Genomic DNA, 10,814 nt, shown 5'->3' with positions numbered 1-10,814 from the left:
CAAAGAGAGATGGCTGCAGGGCATCTCAGGAATTACGAAATCACAAGCTTCATGGCATCTGTGGTGGTTGTCTGCTTCCATGTCATGTGTTTAATTCTTCTTCTCATTTTAAACTAGTCCTCAAAAGGTCAAAGCAAAATATTTCCAAATGAAGATAAGGTTTCTGTGGCTTAGGATGCCTATCACCTGCAGATATCGGTGTTCCCTCACTTGACTCCATTTGTAACAGATGTGTCTGTAACTGTGTTCCAGTTCTGTGCCATGGTGGCCATGGGGGAATTGTTTCCGTTGGGGCCAGAGGAAAGCCTCGGTCCTTTGGTACAAGGCTCTGAAGGGGGACAGTCCCACACGTTATGGAGACTCCTGTGTTTGTGGTGGCCAAACACCCGTTTGGGGTGGCCACAGTTGTTTGGGGAATAGAGTTGCTGTTAGCTGAAGGTCTTGCTTGGGTAGAGCAGCAGCATGAGCTGTGAGAACCGCAGCTAAAGGCATGGCATTTATTGTATGGAGACTCATCCAAATAAGCCTGAACGGGGATCTAAGTGAGGAATAGGCACTGGTCTGGCCCTCCTGCACAGGATGAGTATTATCTGTTCTCAGTTACATCCTACCGACGTAAGAAACGATTTATTTTTAGGTGGTGTTTCCTGAAATAGTGGTGGAGAGGGAGGGGAACTCTGTTGTGTGACATCCCAGCAAGCAGCAAGTAGCACCCTGGGAGGTTGTATTTCCTAAAGAGGGCTTCTGTGGTTGGAAAATACAGGATATGGGTTGCCTTGTACATCCCCCTGTTTGAGTTCTGTGGTTGAAACAATGGCCAGGGGAGACCTGGGGGAGATCTCAGCTGGGCTCTTGACTTCATCATGAGCTCCTGTTGTGCACCTAGGCAAACCCGACCTCTCTGTCCCTCACCTCGCACCACCAAAGGAGAATAACCCTCCCCACCATGCTGAAGCTCATATCGATGAGCTACTTGGCTCCCAGGGAGGCAAATGTATGCATCACCTAAAGCAAAGTCATGTAGAGACGTGTCTCCGGGGATCCATTTCTGATTTTGCTTAAATGTACTTGGGGTTTGAATTTTTCTTCAGGACCAGGCCATGGGGAGGCTGAGACAAGGGAATGCATTTACTACAACGCCAACTGGGAGTTGGAGAAGACCAACCAGAGCGGCGTGGAGCGCTGCGAGGGGGAGAAGGACAAGCGGCTCCACTGCTATGCCTCCTGGAGAAACAACTCAGGCTCCATCGAGCTGGTGAAGAAAGGCTGCTGGTTAGACGACTTCAACTGTTATGACAGGTAATAGCCTAACTGGTTTTTCTGAATGCGGGTTTAATTGTTCCTCTAAGTGCAAAGGCTCATGATCATTGCATTGAGGAAAAGAAAGCAAGTCCAAGTCAATTGGCCCATTCATCCCCTGTAATTACTTCTGTTGCTAATGCAGCTCTCAGAATTGTCACTTATCTGCCTTGACTTTCAAAATAGAAGCTGCAAAAGGCACTTTTAAGGTTTTTTGTTGTGTGGTTTGTTTTTTTTTTTTTTCCTTAGCAAAGCTTCAATAATTCTGGCATGCAATAAAAAACGTGTCCTGTACCATCAAATGAAGAGCAATATGTTCTTCCAAGAGCATTTGGCGATACAAAGGAAAACTTGGAATCGTTTGGAGCTCTCTAGAAAAGCACAAATATCTGAGGGTGGTTAGAAATTGAGATATTCTGGCATTGGTGGTGTTGCAAAAAGTTTCGCTGTTCTTCAGCTGAGTTAAGAGACGGGCCAGCAGAAAGAGCAGGGCAGCAACAGCAATACGTGTGTTTGTGTGTTGCTGCATGGAGCGAGCTGAAAAGGAGTGAGATTTCGTAGTACGAAGGCTCCAGCCTCGTTAAATAGCTGGGAAATTAAACTAGTCTTTTGTCATTTCCCTTGATGCAATTCTACAAAGGTGAAAAGAATTACAGCTAAAGAAAACAGCTCTCTGAAGTGTCACGGTTTAAAATTACAATGCTCAGTAGCTCTGGACACGCTCAGTGTGTTTGTTAAAAAAAACTCCAATGACCAACAAACCAACCCAAACCCAACCCTTTCAATAAGGATTAATAGGAGATAAAATTCAAGGATTCCCCTTGGTATAACACCGATGTAGGTTGATCTCACCTTTGTGCAATGCCCAGCTGCTCATCTTTGTAGCTTCTCATGCCCAAAGTTTTAGGACGTCAGGTCCTAAGCCATGGAGCCTAAGCTGGGACTAGATTTGTCCTACGGCTGGAGAGTTTTCTCTCTTCGGTGCTGCACACTGTCTCTGCTTTTGTGCCCGTTGTCTTAGTTTATTCTGACTGGGAGTCGTTTCTCATCTTCCTTCTATTATTAGCATTGGGGTTACTTTCCCACCACACCTATTCCCTTGCCACTTGTGTAGCCAAGCTCTATATATAGTTAAATTGTTATTCTTTCCCAATAAATCAATCCTCCTTGGCCCATTAGTCATCTTAATGCCGATCCTTCTGAGAACAGAAGGTCACTCTGGTTTCCTACTTCCAAGCAGAAGTGTTTACTGTAAACAGATTCCTCCTTTCAGTGCCTGCTCTCGTATACAGTGACACTTGTATTGTCACCGAGTGTCTCTGTGCAGGGATGTAGTGGTTCTTCAAATTTGTCATAATGTGTTGCTCTGTTACAACGGTAAAAAGTTTCCAGGGCTCCTCACGAGCCTTTTTGCAGCCCTGGGGTTGAGCATCCATTATCCTCCAGCCTGATTCTTCAAAGCCACGTTTCCAAGGCGAAGCTAAAAGATCTTCTAAGCATTAAATAAACAATACAAGTGTTCAAAGCAACATTTGAAATAAAGGTTAGCTTTAATTAAATAAAAGCTGTTTAAATCGAGTCTTTTTATTTTCATCCCTTGATCAGTCTTTCATGCAGGTAGTGTTGCATCCCAAGATGGCAAAAAAAGGCTAAAAATATGATTTTTCGATCCATGGTGCTGTGCGGATGCCCTTTACGTCTTCAGCACCTTTGGATGCCAAGCTCCTGGGTGCAGCCTCAGGAGATGCACCTGATACATCTGCCAAAGTGTCCCCTGGATGCAGGGCACGGTCCTGTTCTGCCAGACTGCAGCTCCTCACGGAGCACAGGCTGCATGTGCTGGTCCATGCCAAGTGCTGCTTCCTTTTCCTGGAAGGAGAAAAATGCAGGAGTGCAAGGGCTGGGATGTTGAGGGTGATGGCTCCTTACTCAGTTCTTTATCTTAAGGAAGCAAGAACGTGGTGTATGTACATTTAAGGCTATATGAAAAAGGCAGTGTTTAAAAATTGACTTGTGTGCTCCACACAGCCCCACCGGAGAGGTCATGTTCACGTTCCCTTGAAGAGCATGTGAACCGCTACGAAACGTGCCCTCGCTGCCATAGAAAAATGTGTCATTCTCTCCCACTGTCTCATTTGTAATATTTGCTAAGTATAACTTGTCATATGTACCTGGATGGCTGCCCTGAGCGCGCACCAACTCAAAGACAGGGATAATGAATTGCAGATGTGGAGCAGGCTGTTTTCGCTCATTAGCTTGATTTCTTAACCAACAGATTTAGCAAAGGGTATGTCTTCTATTGGAAGACTCCAATACTGATGCTGTTAAATCCAAGCGGCTTGTTATCTGATTTCACGAAAAAGCATCTGGAAACATTGCTTAACTTGTTGAAACATCTTTGTTCATTTGAATAAGTCAAAGAGCTGCTTTTTTTTTTTTTTCTTTGAAGTTGAAAAAATAAAAGCCTGAAAAACAAATCAAGTGCTTCCCAGCTGAGACCTTGCATGAGACATTTTGGCTAAAGCCACTTTTTTTTTTTCCCCAAAAGGAATAAAGCACCAAAAACTACCCAGCGTTATGATTGAAGAGAGCCTTTTCCATTCTTCTCAGTAGTCAGTGATACCACAGAAAGAGAGGCTTGGCATGGGTTCATAAATGAGTAATAATGTCAAACACATATGATTGTTTTGCTACTTCCTCCGAGTGGTTGAAGGAAGGAAGTTATGCATATAATTTAGCTGGGCTTCAGGAAATAGTTTGATACAGTTCTCTGCAGAGAGCAGCTCTGCAACCCTAAGAGCTAAAAGCAGAGGGTACCAGAGCAAAAGGTGGCAGGGAAGGGAAGCAGGCGTTTAAGAAAGAGAAAGATATGCCTGGTAGAGCACTGCAAGAATCACTGCATGTCTCTTTTGGCATTGATCTGCGGGAGAGGGAGGATGTGTAGAGGTGGAGTTGGTCAGATCTGTTAAGTCCCCTAACACCTTGGGTCATGGGGAAGGAAACCTCAGGGCTGAGAAGGCTGTAGCGCTATCTGGATAGCAGGCAAATGCAACAAATGAGAGCTGCAACCTGATTTTTGTAAAGGTTTTTATGCAGGAATAAGTTTTTTTAAAGGAAGAGGAGATGGCACTTGAAAATTAAACTTAAAAAAAAAAACAAAACAAACCTGAAACCCTGCAGCTGGACTGTTGCTGCTGGCATCTGGTGCCCTTCTAGTGCACAGAATTAGTGATGCTCAAGGCTGTGAGAGCAGTCTCAGCTCAGCCCTCGTCATACATGCTTTATAGCACAGTCTCTAATTGCATGATCAAATACTCCTCTCCCCTGACAGCATGCCTAGGGGCTGCGGGAAGGACCCTGTTCAGGGAATGAGGCATCTCACTGCCGTTTTTCTGCTTCTCATTGAGTTAGTGGCAGCGGCTGTTATTTATTACTCACCATCTAATGCCCTCAGTACATATGGAAGCATTTGTTTAATTTACGGTCTTTTCAAGGGTCTTTGCTATCCACACTGGGGTACTTGAGTGCCAAGTTGTTCTCTATAAGCAAAGACTGCCAACCCGTGCAGTGCAGTAGCAGGAGAAGGCGCATGGAGAAGACAATTAGAGGCAGGTCGGCTCCCAAAGACAAGGCAGGAGTTGGCTGATGTTTTTTTCTTTTCCCTTCTTTGCCATGTCTGTCCCTTCCTGACGCAGGCAGGAGTGTGTAGCCACAGAAGAAAACCCTCAAGTGTTTTTCTGCTGCTGCGAGGGCAACTATTGCAATGAGAAGTTTACCCATTTGCCTGAAGTCACCGGCCCAGAAGGTGAGTGAGTGGTGTGGGTGGGGAGTGTCTCTTCCTCCAGACCCAGTTTGTGATGACTTTGAGCTGCTGGATGTTAAACAAAAAAAAAAAAATACATTCAACAGGACGCAAAGTAGCATTTTGGTTGCAAAGTCCAGAAATCCTTTTGCTGGGGTTCTGGAAGAATATTTTTTTAGTGTTGTTTCACCCTGTGAGTAAATTATGTTGTACCAACACCTTGGATACCATCAGTAGTGATTGGGTTTTCTTTATGGTGGACCTTCACAGTGGGATCTTACAAAACAAAATGCCACACAAGGGGAAGAGGGCAGAGTGATTTGTACAGCATGGATCAAGACTCAAATTCTTAAAAGGCATTTGGCACCTTCTTCATTAATTTTCATAGGTCACGGGTCTCAAAATACCTTGAGCATCTGGGATTTTTGCATTTCATTGCTATTTTCTTGGTCTGGGGATTGAAAGGGAATGGGTGTGTGTGTCAGCTTTCAGAGTCAGTGGATATACTTCAAGGAAGAAAAGTAATAGCAGGTCCTTCTTCAGAGGCTAATAGAAAAATGATGATTCTTTTAGCTGTAGGCTTGCTAAAGTATCATTCAATAAAAATTATTAAAGCAGGTGGATCTTTTCCTTAGGATGGTTTCTTTTGCTATCAACTACCTGCATTTACTGAGATGTTCTAGTAGACCATTATCAGATTTTCTCGGGCTTTCCTGTTAGGTTTTTAATTGTTTACATGGGTTTTATTATCTCCTGTTATTAATGTACCCGTAGCAACCTAGTAGCAAATATTCTTTCTCTCACAGTTTTTTGTTTAATTTGGCAAGTCTTGCTATTTTTTCCTTCCCTGTCTCCAACATAGCAACATGGCTCCATTTAGTATTCCCATTGTTTGTGTCTCAACTGCACTGATGTAATTTGGAACAAGAACTACTGTGGGAATATTGCATTTGATTGTGGCTCCGGCAGCATTTGACTAAAAACTGACATCTTGTCAATCACTGCAAAAGGCAAAGCAACGCTGAGAGGGTTTTCATGCTCTCTTCATACATTTACAGGGGTTAAGCAGAGGAAATTTGTTGCTTTTACATATCCCGGCAAGAAATGCCCATTTTAAATAAAGGTCAGATGGAGGCTCAGCTTGCAAAGTGTGGTTTGGACCATTGTAAGTCCATTAGTACCAGCCCTGTGGAAAAGGGTAAACTGCAGAGCCTTATGAATACTGTTGGATGGGATGGGACATGCCACTAAGCATTGTCAGCTTCGGAGCAGAAGGCAGGACAGGGTTTGGTTGCATCTGGCCGTGTAGCTGACAGTGCTGTTGTATGCCTGAAGTATGCTGTTGTATCCCTCATTTACCCGGCTCTTTTTCCACAGTCATATACGAGCCGCCGCCACCAACGCCCTCCTTGCTCAACATCCTGGTGTACTCCCTGCTCCCCATCGCTGTCCTCTCCATGGCCATCCTCTTGGCCTTCTGGATGTATCGGCACCGCAAACCTCCCTACGGGCACGTCGACATTAATGAGGTGAGGGAGAAACTCTGAGTTTTCCAAGTCATTCCTCTGTATTTAGACCTTACAAAAGGCATGGAGGCTGCTCAGTTATGTTCACATCCACTTTTGCTTCACTCTTTTCAGGTGGCCTAACTTGTCATCCCTGGCTTTTTGAAGTTGGTGGTACAGTTGGCCTCTGTGGTGGTATTAGTATCCCCTGCAAGGCTGATGGATTTAGATGGGGTTGTCACCATGTCCAAGATTCCTAAGGGATGGAGTTCCACAGCCCAGCTTGGTGGCTATCCTTCCCCCCAAACACTCAGACCCCTTGCCTGATTTCAGACAATTTTGCAGAGGAGCAGAGATCACAGAATCACAGAATGGTTTGGGTTGGAAGGGACCTTAAAGACCATCCAGTTCCACCCCCCTGCCATGGGCAGGGACACCTCCCACTAGCCCAGGTTGCTCAAAGCCTCATCCAGCCTGGCCTTGAACCCCTCCAGGGATGGGGCATCCACAGCTTCCCTGGGCATCCTGTTCCAGTGTCTCACCGCCCTCACAGTTAAAAATTTATTCCTAATATCTAAATCTACTCTCTTTCATCTTAAAACCATTACCCCTTATCCTGTCACTCCACCCCTGATCAAGAGTGCCTCCCCATGCTCCTGTAGCCCCCTTTCAGCACTGGAAGGCTGCTCTAAGGTCTCCACTGATAAAGATCATAAACGTCCTATCAGCTTTGTGGAGCAAGGGGAGATTCTTTCCCTGTTGAAGCTCAGTTTTTACAAGCCATCAGAGAAGTCATGCAAAAGGTCATCCTCATGGCCCAGAGCCATGGGGAACTGGTCCTTGCTGGCTCTGCTGTGCCTCCAGGTTTCTTCTGAAGGTGAAAGAAGCTACCTCTCCATCCCTCCTCTGTCCATTACAGCCCATAATGTGAACCTTTCCCATCTGAAGGCAGACAGGACAGAGCTCCAACCCCATGTGTCCTGTGGGGTTGCGTTGTTCTCCGGACAAACGCTGAGTTTAAACAGATATGATCTTTATGATGCTGACAGACCTGTTTGCTGCCCATTGCCAGCGTTTTGTGAACCATGTCTAATGAAGTGCAAAGCAGTGGGAGGTTTTAGGTGTAGTTTGATGTTGGGTCACAAAGATCAAAAAGTTCCTACTTTTGGCAGGAGGTAGCCTTGAGGTCATCGGTACTTTACAGCCCAAAATAGCTCTTGCTTTGAAAACATAGAATTCAGGTTCTGCCAGAGGATGGTAAGTAGCAGTTTGACACACAAAGTGACACTTGGAGGCGTAGGTTGTTATGTATGTTCTATACAAATGCTCTGCAAAGCAAGATAGGGAATTTCAGGCTGCTCTTGCTGCAAACAATCAATGTAAATAATTTGCATTAAATGAAATGTCCCTTCCTTACTCCTCTTTCCCCACACACAGTCTCTCCCTTTGTTTTCCAGTCCAGCTTCAGCTGGTGACAATGTTCTTCTCTTGTGCAGGACCCTGGCCCGCCGCCCCCTTCTCCCCTGGTTGGCCTAAAGCCTCTGCAGCTCTTGGAGATCAAGGCGAGGGGCCGCTTTGGGTGCGTGTGGAAGGCTCAGCTGATGAATGACTACGTAGCCGTGAAAATCTTCCCTATTCAGGTGAGCAGGGCATTGCGTTAGGTTCTCACTCGTCGGGCTCCTCACCGGTGCCGAGATGCTCTCAGTGCCAGTGGAGGTGTTTTTAAGATCATAACAAAGATCCATTTGGACTCTTCTGGGGGAAAAAAATTCAAGGACCCTCTGTTCCTGTACTTTTCTCTCTGTTGTCTCTTTACCAAATGCTTCCTGTAGTAGTAGTTGTTGCAAGAAGGGCAAAACCAAGAACGCTTTGAAATCTACGGGGTGTTTTAACTGCGCTGCAAATGTCTGTGCTGTTAAAGTCCAGCAAGGCCGCATGCAGCTGTGATGCCCCAAGTGCACACAAAGGAGCAGAGCCCTGGCTTTGTGTGTCCTGCCGGGGTAGATGACAACTCCGGACCCACCCAGCAAACAGTTTACACCTTCCAAAGGCACAGCCCTGGTGCTGTGAAAGCTAATTGCACTGCAGCGTGTCTGTCAGCTCACGTCTTCTGCTCTAGGAAAGCTTTGAACACTCCTGACTTGACTCTCTAGGAATTGCAGATGGAAAGAGAAAAGCAATCAGAAGTCAAATGAAAGAAGAATGACTGAAATATCTTTGCGCTCCTCTGCTATCTCCTTCTTCATTAGTTTTTTGCCCCTTATTTGTTGTCATAGCATTGCTAAAGGAGATTTGCACATCTTCTGTCCAAGCCAGCTGTGACCTGCTAGTAAATATTCAATAGAGCCGAGATTAGATTTTGCAATTGTACCAATTACAGCTACAATGAAGATCTGGGCGCTGTGTGCACAGGCTTTATTTTTGCAGGCATCCTTAGGAAATCTTGACAAATCTTATTTCTCAGTGAGGTTGGGTTTGGATTCCTCCCCCTCCCCAGATGTGTGCTTTAGGAATAGCTGAGAATAATTTCGGAGAAAGGAGACTGAAAACAGCAACTTCCAGTCTTTCTCCAGTGTCTACCCTTTAGGAAAACAGCCTCATTTTGAAGGGATACATCACATCCGAATGCTGGAGGATGACATTAAGAGGACTGTGAGCAGCTCTGACTGAGCTGAACGAGCTGTTTGCTTTAAAGGAAAGCATGATGTTTGATGGTGCGTTTCTCCCTGCTTTAGGATAAGCAATCTTGGCAGAGTGAGAGGGAGATTTTCAATACTCCTGGCATGAAGCATGAAAACCTTTTGCAATTTATCGCGGCAGAGAAAAGAGGGACAAACCTAGAAACAGAGCTCTGGCTGATCACAGCTTTCCACGACAAGGTAAAGTATTGTTGAACGTACATTTTGGGAAGGCAAAGAAGGCGGCTGGTTGTGAAGCAGCAGGATTTGGTGTTTAATATTCTTCCAGAAGCTCCCCTGTAATCTATCCAGTCTGTTCCTGGTGAGCTGTGGCTCAGTGGTAGCAGAGAGGTGCTCCTGTTCCCCTCCTTCAAAGGCTCTTCCTTTAGCTTTCAAGGCTTTCCTACACAAACACAGGATTAACAGAGGTGGGACTTGCAGAGAGAGAGAGAGACACAAAAGGCCACAGCTCATGTATGTGGTGGTCACCATCTCTTAATGTGCGTAGATGAGGACGTGGGAGCCGGGTGTCACAGAACCAACTTGCCCCTTGCAGATGGGTTCTGTGTTTGCTTTTGAAGCTTGGGGCATATCTCTTGTCACATGGATTGCTTTAGTTATCAAACATGACTAACACTTAAGATAAAACAAACACACACAAATCCGGTGTTGAGCCAGCAGCGTTATCCCTCTGTTTAATCCAAGGTCTACTGAGTCAATCATTGCCACAACCAGCTGATACGATGCATCATCTTCTTGCATGGAAGGCTTTCCCCTTTCTTAGGTTAGGTGAACTGCTCTGTTTTGAGATGATTTTGTCCCTTCCTTATCTCCCTCCCCTTCCCTGACAGATTAGTAGACTTCTTTTGGACATCCAGATACTTTCTGTGCTTTCAAAGGCTGAGGACTCATGAATGGTTTTGGGGTTTATTTCACTAGTGATTTTTTCCACCCTGCTAAATAAAGGTTCAGATTTCTCAACCACTCATTAAAACCATTTTCTGAAGTGATGCGTTGGCACATCTGTCACGTAGCAGGGTCTGCTGTGATTAAGAACATACGATGTCCTGTTTCACAGGGCTCTCTGACGGACTACCTGAAGGGCAATATTATCAGCTGGAACGAGCTCTGCCATGTTGCAGAAACAATGGCCCGTGGCTTATCCTACCTTCATGAAGATGTCCCTTGGTGCAAAGGTGAAGGGCACAAACCTGCTATAGCACACAGGTACGGCCTCTTTCGTTGATGCCATTCAAGTGCTGTGTTGGAATGTTCGCCATGTCTTTGAAATGATGCTGTTGAATGGAGGAGGAGATTGTGATTTTAGGAAGTAAACGCCTTTTAACCCAGCAAATCCTGTGCTAAGACAAGAATTTTTTTCGACCACATATGAAATGATGAAGGACAAGTAGGTGTTTTGTCTGTGAAACAGTCAGGATAATTGGCAGTGGTTTATGGTGAATGTCTGAAGGGTAGATGCTTCCCTCTTCCACTGGCTCTTCTCTTGACATGTAGTGGGAAGGGAAATCT

General features: G+C 45.3%; 1 protein-coding gene across 1 annotated transcript in view; it reads left to right on the top strand.

Moving 5' to 3' along the window:
- Positions 1 to 353: 353 nt before the first annotated feature.
- Positions 354 to 10,814, top strand: part of LOC104461241 (activin receptor type-2B-like) — a gene marked incomplete at its 3' end in the record, with an annotated part of 13,804 nt that continues 3,343 nt past the window's right edge. The window contains exons 1-7 of the mRNA XM_010072756.1: positions 354 to 449; positions 1,025 to 1,299; positions 4,995 to 5,104; positions 6,479 to 6,630; positions 8,103 to 8,246; positions 9,342 to 9,485; positions 10,363 to 10,511. Coding sequence (XP_010071058.1) covers positions 354 to 449; positions 1,025 to 1,299; positions 4,995 to 5,104; positions 6,479 to 6,630; positions 8,103 to 8,246; positions 9,342 to 9,485; positions 10,363 to 10,511 — 1,070 coding nt within the window. The remainder of the gene's footprint in view (positions 450 to 1,024; positions 1,300 to 4,994; positions 5,105 to 6,478; positions 6,631 to 8,102; positions 8,247 to 9,341; positions 9,486 to 10,362; positions 10,512 to 10,814) is intronic.

Source organism: Pterocles gutturalis, unplaced genomic scaffold (assembly GCF_000699245.1).
Source record: "Pterocles gutturalis isolate BGI_N339 unplaced genomic scaffold, ASM69924v1 scaffold27467, whole genome shotgun sequence".
In the NCBI taxonomy this organism is placed as follows: Eukaryota; Metazoa; Chordata; class Aves; order Pterocliformes; family Pteroclidae; genus Pterocles; species Pterocles gutturalis.
Note: the sequence above shows the minus strand (reverse complement) of the source record. Positions and strands in the feature narration are given on the sequence as shown.